A 16,519-nucleotide genomic window follows, 5' to 3' on the forward strand; every position below is an offset into this window, starting at 1 on the left:
ACCCAAGTGGGTCACAATGGGACACACTAGGCTGCTCTGCTAGTTAACCAGCATTGAATGTCAAAGTAAATTCAATTAAATTACATTTTATTTATATAATGCCAATCACAACAGCAGTTGCCTCAAGGTGCTTTATATTGCAAGGTAAAGACCCTACAATGATAGAGAGATAACCACAACAATCAAACGACCTTTTAGCAAGCACTTGGTGACAGTGGGAAGGAGAACTCATTTTTAACAGGAAGAAAGATCCGGCAGAATCAGGCTCAGTGAGGGGCAGCCATCTGAGGGCAAAAGAAATAATAACAGAATAACAAAATAAATAATGACAATTCAAGTGGAAGTTACATTATTTAATCGTCTCTCCCAAAATTTAAGGCTAGGCTGTGGCTCAGGTGGTGGAGTGGGTTGTATGCTATTTTCAAGGTTGGTGGGTCGATCCCGAATTCCTTGAGCTGAAGTATCCTCAGGCAAAAAGTTGCCCTTTATGCTCCTTTTTGATCAACAAACTGATACTGCATCCCCGATGTGTGCGTGTGTGTGAATAAATGTTGTAAAGCACTTAGGCATGAATAAAAGTGCGTGACTGGGTGAATGAGACTTGTAGTAGGAAGTCCTTTAAGTGCTCAACTGAGTAGAAAAGTGCTATATAAGTACCCGCGTGTTTACCATCTTCTTTCTTTTTTGCACTCCCAAAAGGAAAACTCTTCTTTATTTCCACTGAGTGGCTTTTGTTGTTGTTATTAGGTGTGTTTAAACAGAATCATGCACGCCACTTGCAAAGAGAGCGAGTGGAGTCAGAAGGAGCCCCTTTAGGGAAATCAGGTCTTACGTGATATCATTCCACACTTTGCACATTGCAGCTTCAGTAGTTTAAAGTTTGTCAGCCCTTGGGGGCACCCCACTGGCCTGGGACCCCCAAGCAGTTGTCTGCCTTGCCTGGTGGCAAGCAACACGTCTGATTATTCTACATGATCAAACATTCGCTCAGTTTGAGAAAGGGTGAAGCTTTACCGAAATATACGTGACCAGGGTGCAAGGTGGAGTTCCTGCCTTTACAAGTACACCAGGTGAGTGAAGGCGCTGTCTGTCAGGTAGCGTGTACATGCTCGCACAGCCCAGGTAAAGAAGTTCAAAGAGATAAGGATTAATAACAAAACATCTGGGTGTGAATCATGAGTGTGATTTTTCTAAAACCAACTTAATAAATTTTGATGCCTTTTGATAGCTTCATGAAACGTTCTCCCGACATCCAATAATTCTGTCAATGTTATTGACAAGTGTATGAAAACGTTTTTTATCATCACAGGTTCGGATAAACACTGAAAATCCTGATACCTATGTCTTCTCCTGATTGAATCCAACAGACCAACAGAACATATTTAGAAATGTTTTCAAACCTTTTCGATGAGGAAACTGAACCAGTCCTCCATTCATCAGTCAGCACTTTTCCATGTGTTGTGTCGAAGATATATTTAATGGGCTGATATTGCTCACTCCTCATAATAGGTGCAGTTGCTGGTACTGCCAGGTCCCCTCTGCACTACTCACTCCACTGTGACATTTCCGGATTTACCACCAGATGACACTATTCCTTCCTTTCCGTCCCGGCCTCATGTTGACAAGTTCACGGATAAACAAGGATGGGGAGTGGGAGAAAAAAAAAAAAAAGCATTTCACCTGAGTAAAACACTTAGCAACTTAACAATGTCCCCTATGAACCCGCTCTCTTGTGATTCATTGCCAGCAGTGCAAATCAGATGATTGGTGTTCCATTTTAACGGCGCACAACAGATATGCTCAGTGTGTATGCAATTAAACGTCTTTTCAGCCATCTGAGATAAAACTGCATTTCACATACGCACACATGCACACACACAAGCCCAAGTACTTATCTTGTCTGGCACTATTAGAAATCATTGCAGGAAGACTGGAGATAAACGACGTATGAAAATTAATTGAGCAAGTTCAGATTTTACAGTTTAGCAGAACATATTTTAAACTACGTAACTTAATTAAAGTTAATGCATTATAATAACAAAACACCAAGGCCTTCTACGGATTGCTGGTTTGCAGTCTTGTGTGTGAAAAGCACTGTGCGCCAAGCAGTAGGTGTTGTCCTTAATTTTCGGTGAGATGTAAACAAAGATGCTCACTCTCACCAGGAAAAGAAGAGGAAACAGACTCAGTTTAACAGTCTGGATGTCAGTCTGTGAATGGAGCAAGAGAGTGAATAACGGAGAACTGCAGCCACATCAACATCAGGTTTTAAATTTAAACTCTTCAGCTGTTTAACTGCTGATTAAGGTGGCGGGAGTGTTGAATGCAGACAAGCGCAAAAACCATTAAAACAAACCCCAGAAAAAAGTAAACATTTTAACTGGAACATTGCAATGCCCCCTGCTACCCATTAATCATTCATTTTCTCATATCTGTGCGCTGAACTAATGTAGTCTCTGGTGAACTCGCCCATGCAAACCTTTAATACGAGACTCTGATAAATCTCGTATTAAAGGTTTGTGAAAATGAAAAAAAAAAATATTTTGCTTAAAAGGGGAGGAAGTCAGACAAATGCAGGAATATAAGCAAAAAAAGTGAAAGGGGAAAAAAAGAACAAAAAAAAAAGGCATCTGTGTAAAATCTCGAATGTAAAAAGTTGCAGAGGAACACAAAGGCGCAAGACACAGATTGCAACTGAAAATGTGGCACATCATTTCGTGTGAAAGCTTTCAGGCATATTTATAACCGTGCAAAGAGAGGTTTTCTCTCATTGTCAGCTTAGACTTTTGAAAAATAAGGTGAGAAAACAAAAATCCCCAGGAGTTATTCTAAGCCAAAAAAAGACAGACTTAACCCGTGGACGGTGTTCATAAAACATCATTAGAAATGTGCTTTAAGAAATCAGTTCACATTAATAGGTAAACTCTAAATGAGACATATTTTAATATTGCCGTTGCTGATTCCCATTTGCAGAAGTCAGTGTTGCTCTCAGCAGCAGCAGCAGTTACTGTCCATCAGTGTTGGTCAAGTTACTTGAAAAAAGCAATCAGTAACTAATTACTGATTACTTCCCCCAAAAAGTAATCCCGTTACTCTACTGATTACTTATTTTCCAAAGTAATTAGTTACTTAGTTACTTTTTAAAAACATGATTTACAACCTGAATATGTAATAAAATAATTATATTTTTTCCTGCATAATCCATCATATAAAATGTAATCAAATGAAAAAGTCTCTTTTTGAAACTAGTTTTAATCTTTTAACTTTACGCATGAAGCAAACATTAAATTATATGCAACATTCTCTGACTGGAAGAAATTTGTTTAACATTTAAACCTATTTTCTGCATATTCCAGCATATAAAATAAAATAGTTTGTGTTTACACTCACTCTTTCAAATAAATGCACGTAAAACACAGCAGAAAATAAATAATATCTAAGAATCAGCGGTGCTGTTGCTCTATTTTCACCTGTATAGCAGGAGTGGGGCAGGTGGAGGTTTGCCCTGGTGCAGGTGTGTTGTAGCAGTCAGTGGAAGGATCTGGGAGTTTCACATTCCCATGGCAGCGTACTGTCGGTGCTTGCTCGGTAGTGATGTGCGATACCACTGATTTCCTTTCCGATCCAATACCAAGTAAAATTTAGGGTGGTATCGACGTTACTGACCCGATACCGATACTTTGTACAAAACCTTTAATCTTTTATTATATCTCAAATTATAGCATCATAATGATTACAGTACATCAGATTACTTGTTCTTATCACTTAATAATGCAGAATTCATTATATAGAAATAAAAAAAAACTGAAGTTGTGCGCTATTTGAACACCTTGCCTGCCTGCAGCACTAAAGGACTCCGTGAGAGACATCTGTTTCGCCCTAGCAGCACCTGTCCCTCTCCTCCTCTTCAGTTCGCCTCAACATACACTCGTCATATTCTGTAATATGATTTACTCTGAGGTGTTTGACAAGGTTAGTGCTGTTGCCACAACACCTCACTTTCCTGCCACATGTATCGCAAACCACGTTTGTGGATGTAAAATACGTCCGCACATGACTCCAATTACTATCAGCCATTGTTGTGAGTGCGCACGCCAGGGGCTGCGACACATTTATACAGCTGTATTTCGCACATGACTATGAAAGGCGGAAGAGGAAGTAGTTCCTTCCAATGTAGACAATCCGAATGATATAGTTTCTTTCCACTGTGTTCCTGTTAATGATAAACTACAATTTTACCCTAAATTATTAAAATATCGATATTTTAATGTGAGAATCGATTCTAGAACATAAATGACTGGTATCGGAGGAATCGATATTTCAGGATCGATCCGCACATCACTATTGCTCGGAAGTTAAGGGTTTTTTTTTGCTGTAAACAGAGGTTTTAATCTGCACACAGCTGTTGCCACGAACGTCGCACTCGCTTACATCATTGTCATGAGACACTCTCGTGAAAAAAAATCAGGGATTTAGTAACGCAGCGTGCTTATGGGCAAATAACAGCAATCTAATGACCTTTGTTGCAATAGCAATCCCTTATTTTACTCGTTACTCGAAAAAAGTAATCAGATTACAGTAACGTACTGCCCATCTCTGCTGTCAATTAGCTGCTTTACTTTAATGCTTGTCAAACATCACGGGCACCTTAATAGCTGAGGTTACTCCTGGCCAATCAGAGCCTTCATTAAAATCAGAGTTAATATTTGCAGTGGAATAAAAATTTTAATTTAAGCTAATTAAACGTTCACATGCCCGATTATTATGCGATGGAGAGATCATAAATAAGAGCAGAAAGAAGAGTTTATTTTTCTTTTCTTTTTTTAAATGCTCATGTTTTGCTGGCACATGGCCCCCGTTTCATTTGCGGAATCTGTGCAAAGCAATTGTATTTGTTGTTGAAAATTTGGGCTCTCATCAAAAAGTCAATGCATTCATTGAGTTTAGTCTTGAAATGCTTGATGTACCATTTGACAGAAAAGCCAGTAGACATGCAAGAACATAATTTGCACATCATTGTGGATAAATCAGGGGCATGCCAGCTTCAATCTGTCATCTGCTCTGTGATGTTCTGGGGTCATATAGGAAGATTAAATAGGAAACAGCAAATGTAGACAGCATTTACTGTATGTGCTTGTGTGTGCGTGTGTTCTAAAAATTCTTCAATTGATGCACAAACGACCATGAAGCACTGCCAAGCAGCTCAACTACCACCTGCAACTTGATTTCTATTTAGCTGCTGTCTAACTGCTGTTGTGCTTGACAGCAACAACAGCACCTTTTTTCTTTCTTTCTCTCCACATCTAGTCCAATCAGGCGACAGAGTGGGGAATGGTAAGAAAGACAAGATAATTTTATTTTATTTCCAATACTTTTCCTGTCAACATTCATTCAATGTGCAGCGCAATCCGGCACAAGTTGACACTGAAATAAGAGTCACTCTTTCACCCAGCTTTTAAACAATTTTAGTCCAAAAGCACAACCCGTCTTTTAACAAGATGATGATAATCACGCGGCACCGCATCCCGCTGAGAACAGCTTTGCAAACACTGCTTTTCCCTCTTAAACTCGACTCCAGCTACTAGTAATATAGCAGTGTTGTCTACTGGCTCTTGCTGACATTAACAGGATACGCCTTTCAAATATCATGGCCTTTGGGACTGGGTCAGGGTTGCTATTTATAGAAGGTCAAGACTTTATGATAGCTTGGCGAGCTGGAGTGATAACTGAAAATAGAGTGGGTTTTAGTTGCTTCACTGCAGCTGATTTTGTGTCTGTTATTGCTTCAGGCTTTGGAACAGATGTGACCTACACATACATGCACTGGATTACTGGTTTGTACTGATAACTGATAATGCAGCTATGTACAGTAGGAGTGAAATGACAGAGTAGCGAGACAATTTTAAACTTTGCAGTAGAGATTTTTTGGATTGTCAGAGACATACTGCAAGTACCCTGTAACTGCCCTGTACTGCAGTGGCCGACAAATAGTGTCACCCTACAGTGTGATTATTAGCACACTTTGTAGAGCTTTGCTTTCAAAGTGCCACAACAAACCTTTTTTTGAAAAATATCCTCTGGTAGCCAAACAGTCCTGCAAAATATGGGGAAATTAAGTGAGCTGCTGGAGGTGCAGATATTATCAGTAAGGGGTTCTTAAAATTTTGATGACTGAATGCTTATTTAGAGACCCAATGTTTGATTCAGGGGTGCACACATTAAATACTAATACTAGTTTAGTTTTTCTAATGTGTCAGTTCACAGGGTGATGGTTTATTTTGCTGCTCTGATGGCTAGAAAAGAGGAATTAATGTGGAAGAGAATATTGCCTTGGTTTTGTTCTTTCTGTGCTGCTATATGATAGTGGGGCCTGAACTGTGGATTCCCAGGATGCTTGAAGGCCGCCTAAGATGACACCAAGGGTCGCCAGTGGCCTGTGAGCTGCACTTTGAGATCCTTGAACATAACACCAGGCTAATGCAGCTAGGCAATTTTAAATAAAAATAAAACTGGAAAAAATACAATGTAGCAACAGATACAATCCTGAGTTTATGGCAAGTAGAATATCTGTACAGCTTATTTTAAATTATTTGATCAGCTTACATGGAAAGTTTTAATTTTGTGAGTGTAACCACAGTAAAAACCTCCCTTCACTATATAGTGTAAATGACGTTGACTTGTACAATTCTTTGTTCTGATGCCAGTAACACATAACAGATCCCAAAAGGGACTCTTAGTTATCTGCGACTGACATAACTGTGATGTGACATCCTCTGTCCTCAGCATACGCTCCACCCTTTTACCTTAAACAAGCAATCTGCTCCACCCTCCGCTTAATATTTATAATCGCGCCTTTAAAACTGTGAAGCCAGGGCTGTGGTGTGGGTGCCTCTCTTGCTGTGTGTCTGGGACTGGTGGTGTGTACCTGCTGTCATACTGTTTACATTCTCCCAGTGTCAGAGCCCTGAGCTGCGATCACTTGCGCCACCATGTCTAAACCGTTGTCTGACCACGATAGAAGGAAACAGATTTCAGTGAGAGGCCTTGCCGGCGTCGAAAACGTTTCAGATCTGAAGCAAAACTTCAACAGGCATCTCCACTTTACTCTGGTCAAGGACAGAAATGTGGCAACCAGAAGGGATTACTACTTTGCGCTTGCCCACACAGTGCGCGACCACTTGATTGGCAGGTGGATCAGAACCCAGCAGTACTACTATGAGAAAGACCCTAAAGTAAGTTCTAATAAATCTAGGTGTGACAGCCTATCGCCTACAAATCAATTATTAATCTATCTTTTTGATATCTTTTTGGCCATTTGAGTACAAACTTGTATTTTGGGTGGTTATAGAGTAAGAGTGGTATAAGGGAAAGATGTTTCGAGAAATTTGTTTCATTACAATTACTTCGGATCTTACACTGTTTTATGGAATGCCTGTTTCTTCTACACTGTTTCACATATTTTAAAGTAAACAGTGGTGTCAAGTACCTGAAGACATTTACTCAGGTTTATTTCTAGTAAATACCTGTAGAAGGTGTAAGCATATAACACACACACAAACACAGAGAAAAAAACAAAAATTAAAAGAAATCTGTTTCCTCTTTTCTTTCACATTAGTTTTACTTTCTCTAAATTTTTCAAATTTATCTCATAATCCTTTAAGGAGCTAACTCTGGGCAAAACCACAGCTCCTGTTCCACTCAACCTGCTGCTATGCTGATGCATTAGTCTTATGCATGTGTGTATAATGTAAAAATATATCAGTCAAAGGAGCGCCACTTTATGTAATTAGCTTTCTTCTTTAAACTTTGTCAGCTTGATATCTGATATTATAATGTTGCCATTTTTTTTTTAATGGCAACAAATAGCAAAATGTGTATTGGTGTAGGGATGTAAATACTTCTTCCTCCACCGAGAGCCAAAGCTTTGTATTCTTCAACTGTACCTTCAGCAGCTTGATATCGGTGTAATGCCAAGTCATGACATTTAAACTTCACTGGGGGTTCTTAGCACTCTGCTGGTATGCTGCAGTGCTTATAGTGTGTTGAAACATGAAACCACCCCAAGACCTTCTGTTCCCTTCCTGTCTGACCATACAGCACATGTGTCATATGACCAAATGCCTCTGAGGGTGTCTGAGTTCACTTAAAAGCAGTTGGATAGAAGTCGTATCTCAGCAACCCCAGTATTATTAGCCAACAGCTACAGAAAGAGCCTTAGAAGAACAATATGAAGCTGCCATTACCACAATATTAGCCGCCACACCGCGTTATTGCTCGGAAATGTCACACGAAACTGTCTGTAATTACAATAGAGGGTTCAGATGCAGAGCAAAACTCAGCTCCAATTCAATTTATTAGTGGGGAAAAATGTTTCTTGCGAGATTATTAATAACCCTACTGAATGAAAGAGATTATTTTTCTTTAATAACGTTAAGAAAATTTGCCTGTACACCATAGCTTACAATGCACAAGTTCAGTTTGCAAATTATCTGCACATGCTGCTCCTCACAATAAGTTTATTGATCGGGCGCTCTAACTCAGAAACCAGCTGAGAGCTTTTTCTGGTGCTCTGCATTGAAAGGTCAAAGGTGAACCTCTTAAAGGTCTTGCAGAAGGAGAGAAGACATGCTAGCTTAAGAGCACGTCTACATCTTTGTGCAAAGATCACGTCCCGAAGAGTTACTATTGCAACTATTTAAACACTAATAATACACATTCATGGAAAAGCAGAGCCAATCAGCACAAGAAGATGAAACAAAGATAAGATCTGGAACAGAGTCATATATAATTCAGGAGATCCTGTTAGCTCTCTAGTGATACGGCTCTGTCAGATGTATTCATTATTATTTTACACATCCATCTGAACCACTTCTCCTATTACTCCAGACTTGAACTCCACAATGAAAGGTTATCAGTGGACCTTTACAGTGACCTCTACAGGAGTTATTTTTGCCCAAGCCCAAAATGTTGGGGTTACGTAATACCTGAAGCAATCTGTCGCCCAGTCCCTTCTCTTGCCTCCCCTCCCCCTGCTTTACCTCCACAGCCTGTGTCCACCCTTCCATGTCAGAGAGAGAGAAAAAAAGCACACAACTAAATGGCAAAGGCTAAACAGAGGCTCAGGTGGCATATTTCTCCGCACTCTGAACCATGAAGCCAAATGATGAGACTCGCAGATTTCTTTGACAGTATGGGGTGGGTGTTAGTGGGACCTTTCCCCGACCCTGATCACAGAATGTCACTTGAGTATTTCTGCTAGTGTTCATAAGACAGTTTTGACCTGTTTGATTGGTAAATATAATTTTTTTTTCTCCTTTTCTTTTTCACAATGTAGCGTGTGTATTACATCTCCCTCGAGTTCTACATGGGTCGCACTCTGCAGAACACCATGGTGAACCTCGGACTGGAGAACGCCTGTGACGAGGCCATGTACCAGGTGAGACAAACATGCTTATTTTAATCCTCTTTTAACTGTGAAATTGCTGCTTTCAAATACTGTAACAGAGAGGGAGCATCCCCGAGTCACTGGTTTGCTGTTGTATGCGTCTGTCTCCTTCAGTTGGGTCTGGAAATGGAGGAGCTGGAGGACATAGAGGAAGATGCAGGTTTGGGTAATGGTGGCCTGGGTCGCCTTGCAGGTGAGCATCTTTTCATGCTTTGTATTAAATAAATTCAAAAAGAATTGTTGTTGTTTTTTTTATCCCTGTTGGATGACCAAAATAATGCATTTTTCTTTCTTTCTTTCTTTCTTTCTTTCTTTACAAGAGCTGTGATATTATTGAACCTGTTATCATGTCCTGCCTTTGGTTTTCAGCCTGTTTCCTGGACTCCATGGCTTCACTGGGCCTGGCTGCCTATGGTTATGGTATCCGCTATGAATTTGGTATCTTCAATCAGAAAATTGTCAATGGCTGGCAGGTTAGAAGATTAAACTTCACATTCCTTTCAGTGAGAGAAAGCAGCTGCTGTTGCTTTCCTTTTAAGTAACACCAGCTTTGTTTTTAAATCATCTGCTGGAGGAGTCTCCTTTTCATTATCATGACCTGGCATCCCTTTATACCTGGCTCAGCTCAGAAGCCACCCGCTAATGAGCAGTTTTCTGCCTCAATACAAATGTGTGGCTTTACCCAGGTCGAGGAGGCCGATGACTGGCTGCGCTACGGCAACCCTTGGGAAAAAGCACGTCCTGAGTACATGCGCCCAGTTCACTTCTATGGCAGGACCGAGCATCACCCCGATGGCGTCAAATGGGTTGACACTCAGGTGAATGTGTGAAACAAAGCAAATAAAACTGAAAGATATTTCTTTGATGATCTACAGTTTTAAATACCTCGCTCTTCATGTTATGGTGTTGACAGGTAGTGCTGGCTCTGCCTTATGACACCCCTGTCCCAGGCTACAGAAACAACATTGTCAACACCATGAGGCTGTGGTCTGCAAAGGCACCGTGCGAGTTTAACCTGAAAGACTGTATGTATCTGGCAGAGAGCACGTATTTTCAAAAATACATCTGTCAAATAAGAATTAGCATCAACTAAAATAATTGCTTTTTCCTTATAGTCAATGTCGGTGGCTACATTCAGGCTGTTTTGGACAGAAACCTGGCGGAGAACATCTCCCGTGTGCTGTATCCCAATGATAATGTAAGAAAATGTGGCTCTATTACCATTTAATCCACCAGCACTGCACTCATAGCCCGAGCATACAGATATTAACTTGGATTAGAGGAACTAGAAGAATGTGAATATCAAAGGGATCTGTGTATGACTGGTTAGACCTTATCTTAGCTCAGCTGGGAGATGGACTTCCATAATTTGGACCACACCTAATGTCCTTTGTGCTCAGCTAGAGCCGATGTGTATTCCCCCAGCTTCCTCTGAAGCTCTGTTTTAAATCTGACAAAAGATCTGACCAACATGTGCCGACTCCTCAAAGGCTCCAGGAGGAGGATTTAGGAGATAACCATCTAGCGTGAGTTATAGCTCACGCCAAGTGTGGTAATTTACGTCTCTGCATTTGAGAACAGAAAGTGTGATGTACCTCATGATGTAGTGTTACACTGCTGTTCAATCAAGTTTGCACTAGTAATATCAGGATATTATAATAGTAGGGTGATCATTTATTAAATTTAGTCAAAAATGAAAGTGGAGGTTGTTTCAAAACACTGAAAACCAATGTTTCCAGTTTCTTCAGTATATGAAATTGCAAACTGAAGACTTTGTTAAATTCTAAATTTTTGCCAGTTTTAATCCCTTTATATAATTCCTTCAAGTTGCTTTAATCAGCCTTAAAATGTCTTTGCAAATCCTCTCTGTTTGGCAAATCAAAACAGCAAATACACAGTATTCTCTTAACTCTTTCAAAAACATATTCATAGCCTCCAACACATTGGCTTTTACCTCTACTTCTTATTTTGAGGGATGAAAAGTGTGAAATTTATGTCTTTTGCATATTCAAGGGAGATCTGATTTAAACACTGATTAGCTGCACAGTGGACAAATGCAAATCCACGCTTATACACATGTAGTACACTTTGCCAGTATATCCTTAATGGGTGTTAGCATAATGTCTCTGCTTAAGAGATTAGACATAGATCTATTAAAGCTTCACTAAATCTTTTCTCACAAGGCTAATATGTAATTGTGATATTAAAATATTTTAGGGGTCCACGAAAAAAAAAGCAGCCACTGATATACAAAAGGCTATGCTTAATGAATAATAAAAGAAAATTCATCTTTGACTGCAGAACAGAAAAAGACAAATATGTGTCTTTACCCGCAGTTCTTTGAAGGAAAGGAGCTCCGTCTGAAGCAGGAATACTTTGTGGTGTCTGCCACCCTGCAAGACATCATCCGCCGTTTCAAGGTCTCTAAGTTTGGCTCCAGGGAGATTGCTCGCACAGACTTCAGCAAACTGCCTGACAAGGTGAAGTGAAAAACTCAACAAAATAGTTTCTGTCAAAAATGAAAAGATTTCCTCATGATGTTCTCCCTGGGTCTTCATTAAATTGCCTCTGTCAGTTTTTTGAACAGGTTGTAGGTGGGTTTTATTGTACCTTAGGAGAATAGTTGAAAAGAATAGTATCTACAAAGCGCTCTGTGACCCATTCGAATTCGGTTTTGACTTTCTTTAATGTTTTGCATATTCAGGTTGCCATCCAGCTGAATGACACTCACCCAGCCATGGCTATTCCTGAGCTGATGAGGGTTCTTGTTGATGAAGAGAAGCTGAACTGGGAAATGGTGAGTAGTAGATTAATACGACCCCTAAAAGGGTCTTAAAAGGTTATGTTTGCTTTATGTTGATTCACTGCTTTAAATGATCACAGTGAGGTCAGTTTGTTGCACAGTATAACAGTAATAGAATAATGACACATCTGGCTTTAAATTGGTGCAAACATTTCCCAGTAGGCCTCACTTTCTGTGTGCTACCAGGCTAAAGGTTTGAATGCACAACTGCGCAAGCTGGCCCATTTGTTTTTACCAGTAGTTTTCCCCAGGCAGTTGAAATGGTTGACACTAGTATAACTGGAGTAAATGTGGACACACTACCAAGCAAAAGAAACAGAGTTCAGCTGTTGGAAGGGCGAACAAAACAAAAAGTGAACTACAGATGAGAGAGTTCAGAAGCAACTGTTGATCTATTAGGTCACAAAACCCGGATTTTTAAAAAGAGAAGCGACCTGTTCTTTCAGCAAGGAGATGGAGTTAAAAACTTGCCTACTGTCACCGCAGTGTTTGACGCTTAATGTCTGTCATTACCTTGATGATGATAATGGAGGGATGCAGGGTGGAAATCAGCTCAGAACTGTTTTTTTTCTGTTCACTAAACCTAATGTCCTGCTGCTGATGGTGAGGCCTGGGACATCTGTGTGAGAACCTGTGCCTACACCAATCACACGGTTCTCCCTGAAGCTCTGGAGCGCTGGCCAGTCGAACTGTTTGCTCATCTGCTGCCCCGTCATCTGGAAATAGTCTATGAGATCAACCGCCGCCACCTGGAGGTTAGTTCTGCACATTGCAGCATGTCATAATCTGGGGTGTGCTGGATGCATAGGCCCCTATGGCTCCTAATTACTATATATAGCACAGGAAGGACATATTGACGTTGTCCTGTGGCTAAATGTAAATATAGTTAATGTTATAATTAATGATTTTAATCTGCTTCATAGGTAAGATAAGTTAAGAAAGACATATATTAACCTTCTAGCATAAATACAGCATGAAACTGAAAAACCTGAAAGGTAAAGAAGCAGAAAAACAAAATACTTATTCTTACTTTTTTAATAATATTGTTCCTTCATGGATTTTAGATTGCTACTGTGGAACGAGACAACAGGAAACCTTATTAAAATGCAAGGACAGACTTCAAAGATTGGCAGGAGAACCAAAATGCTGTAATGTAAAAGTCAAAGGACAAAATGGTCCTGATGGGCTTTTAATTGCAACATCTGTCAGAATAGACTCCCACATTCTTTGTGAACAGAGAGAGACTTGTTTCTGACATAAAGTGGTGGGCAGGTTTTTATGAGCTGTTGCTCAACCAGATAACACACTGACTTTCATCTACTTAAATCCTGACTGAAACTGTCCTACTGGTGGTCTGGTATAATTTTAGAATAGCTGTATTGACCCTACAGTGACAAATGTGACAAGTAAAATCATATTCAGCAAATGAAATAAAGAAATATAACCTCTGACTTAGTTTATTTTTGCTTCTCATCACACTTTGAATTTTGCAGAGAGTTGCTGCTAAGTACCCCGGCGATGTGGATCGCCTTCGCCGCATGTCCCTCATTGAAGAAGGCGGACAGAAGAGGATTAACATGGCCCATCTGTGCATTGTGGGTTCCCATGCCGTCAATGGCGTGGCTCAGATCCACTCGGACATCCTCAAAGCTACAGTGTATGTCTCTAAACAAAAACTAATCATCCTTTGTAGTGGTAAATCATAATTAACGTCGCACACAGATGCACGAGTGTGTGTAGTAAGTGTATTGCTATCTGTTTCATAAATCCTCATCCTCTGTCATTTCAAGGACTGCACATCATCTGTGTGTTCTGATATATGCTATGCTCTCCCGCAGCTTCAAGGACTTCTATGAAATGGAGCCACATAAGTTCCAAAACAAGACCAACGGCATTACTCCTCGCCGCTGGCTGGTTATGTGCAACCCCGGGCTGGCCGAGGTCATTGCCGAGGTTAGCTGTGTTTCAAATATACAAGGGACACAATGCTTAAATTTAGGTTATACTTCACAAAGGACCATGATCAGTCAATTTATTCACTCATTTATTTTTTCACTTATCTTTTTCTCATCAGAGAATTGGGGAGGACTTCATTCGTGACCTTGACCAGCTGAGGAACCTCGTCAAGTTTGTGAATGATGAGGCTTTCATTCGTGATATTGCCAAAGTGAAACAGGCAAGTAATGTGTTATTTTGTCTAATATCTATCCAGCATTATGCTCAAAAAGATACAAGAATGCTTGTGAATATGTATAATTGTGTCTGAAGATGGCTGGATGTCAAAATCCTACAGAGAAGCGGCACATATATTTCACATTAAGCAACCTGTGCCTGTTTTCAGACTGCACACACAAACTGTTCTGTAAAATATCTGATGAAATATCGTTTTTTTCCAGAGACCCAACCTGCTGACCTATTTGTTCCTCTAAGATCAGTGTCAAAGCCCGCATTAACAGTTAATAACTGCAGCATCTACACCTGTAGCCAGCACATATTGTGGTTTACCACTTCAATCTGGGAAAAATGCCATTTTATGAATACTTCGCAAGCATAGATGGCTGTTGTCCTTGGGGCTTTCAGAGTACATTGCTGCACATGAACAGTAATAGCATCAGGATAGAGGTGGGCCCTGACTGTCAGTTGAGCATGAGTCAGTGGGCTTACCTTAAGGCCTTAGGCACATTGCTCCATGGCTTCTGACACATGCGATATTCAACACGTGACACTCGCCTTGTGTTTGAGCTTACAATACTGGACCACTGGACTGTGACTTTGGTTCATTTAGTTGCACAACAAAGACAATATTTTACAGCAAACAGTTCCAGAAAGGGGAAGGTGTTCTGGGAAGCAAGCACTGACTCGGTTAATGAAGACATTCCAGAGATCCACCTCTCATCTCTGACACGTGACAGTCATGTAGCTCTTTTCTGTCTCTGCAACTGACAAGCAAATAAAATGAATACATCATTAGCCCTGAAACCTCCCCAAGGCAGACAGTAATATACGCATATGGCCAAAGAGGCATTTCTGACAGTCAGTACTGTGCTTTTCTTTTCTCATGTTCTTGGGTTACCATACTTTGACTATGACTCGTTTTCTTTTTTTTGGAGTAAATAAATGTTTTGATCATGTAGGAAAACAAAATGAAATTCGCTGTGCACCTGGAGGAGCACTACAAGGTGAAGATAAACCCCAACTCCATGTTTGACATTCAAGTCAAGAGAATCCATGAATACAAGAGACAGCTGCTCAACTGCCTGCACATCATCGCTTATTACAACCGTAAGGATGCATTTAAAAGCCTCTGCCATTTTCATTTGATTTGACATTTTCTCAAATCCAAATAACATGTTGCTCCAGATCTTTACAGACTGTGTGTCAGAGCCTACAAAAAGGATTTTGCTGCTCGCCTCAGTTTTGTCTCTTTATATCTCCACCAGGCATCAAGAAGGATCCCAACAAGCAGTGGACCCCAAGAACTATCATGATTGGAGGAAAGGTTTGTATTTTAATTTAACAGCTAGTAACTTTAAATTTATGTCACATTTCAGCACCATTCGATATGAAGTGTTAAGGCTATTTAATGTCGTGTCTCTAACTGTGGCTCTCTTGCAGGCTGCTCCTGGATACCACACTGCCAAAATGATTATCCGCCTGATCACGGCTATCGGTGAGGTGGTCAACAATGATCCTGTGGTTGGAGACCGTCTGAAAGTAATCTTTTTGGAGAACTACAGAGTCACACTGGCAGAAAAAGGTAATTACCAAATCACTGCAAATGTTTATTAATATTTATTCTAAAATTTCTCACACCCCTACTTCTGCTCTTTCCCAGCCATCCCTGCTGCTGACCTGTCAGAGCAGATCTCTACAGCTGGAACTGAGGCCTCTGGCACCGGCAACATGAAGTTCATGCTGAACGGCGCCCTGACCATTGGCACCATGGACGGGGCCAATGTGGAGATGGCAGAGGAGGCCGGTGAAGAAAACTTCTTTATCTTCGGCATGAGGGTGGACGATGTCGAGGCCCTTGACAAGAGAGGGTAAGGAGAGAACATTTATTACTCCTAGCCTCGTATTTGTGTCTGCCTCTAAAATGTTCATCCATGTCTTTGTAATTTCTATAACTACTGTACGTAATACATTTCCATATCTGTCAGACAAACAAAAGATCAACTATCAAGATTTTCTGATATTAAAACGAGTGTGCACATGCTCTGACAATCCAAACAGAGACTCAAATGTTATGTCCACACAAACTGAGATTTTCC

The 16,519-nt window shown here is 40.4% G+C and overlaps 1 protein-coding gene across 1 annotated transcript; it reads left to right on the plus strand.

Moving 5' to 3' along the window:
* The first annotated feature begins 6,989 nt into the window (after window positions 1–6,989).
* LOC134636041 (glycogen phosphorylase, muscle form) lies at window positions 6,990–16,295 on the plus strand. The gene is made up of 17 exons (XM_063485800.1): window positions 6,990–7,232; window positions 9,335–9,436; window positions 9,560–9,638; window positions 9,815–9,918; window positions 10,132–10,263; window positions 10,359–10,470; window positions 10,561–10,643; window positions 11,782–11,925; window positions 12,150–12,242; window positions 12,857–13,003; window positions 13,742–13,905; window positions 14,087–14,201; window positions 14,323–14,424; window positions 15,383–15,530; window positions 15,689–15,747; window positions 15,864–16,005; window positions 16,084–16,295. The coding sequence occupies exons 1-17, from the start codon at window positions 6,990–6,992 to the stop codon at window positions 16,293–16,295; spliced, it is 2,181 nt and encodes a 726-aa protein (XP_063341870.1).
* Window positions 16,296–16,519: the final 224 nt, after the last annotated feature.

Source organism: Pelmatolapia mariae, linkage group LG10_11 (assembly GCF_036321145.2).
Source record: "Pelmatolapia mariae isolate MD_Pm_ZW linkage group LG10_11, Pm_UMD_F_2, whole genome shotgun sequence".
NCBI lineage: Eukaryota > Metazoa > Chordata > Actinopteri > Cichliformes > Cichlidae > Pelmatolapia > Pelmatolapia mariae.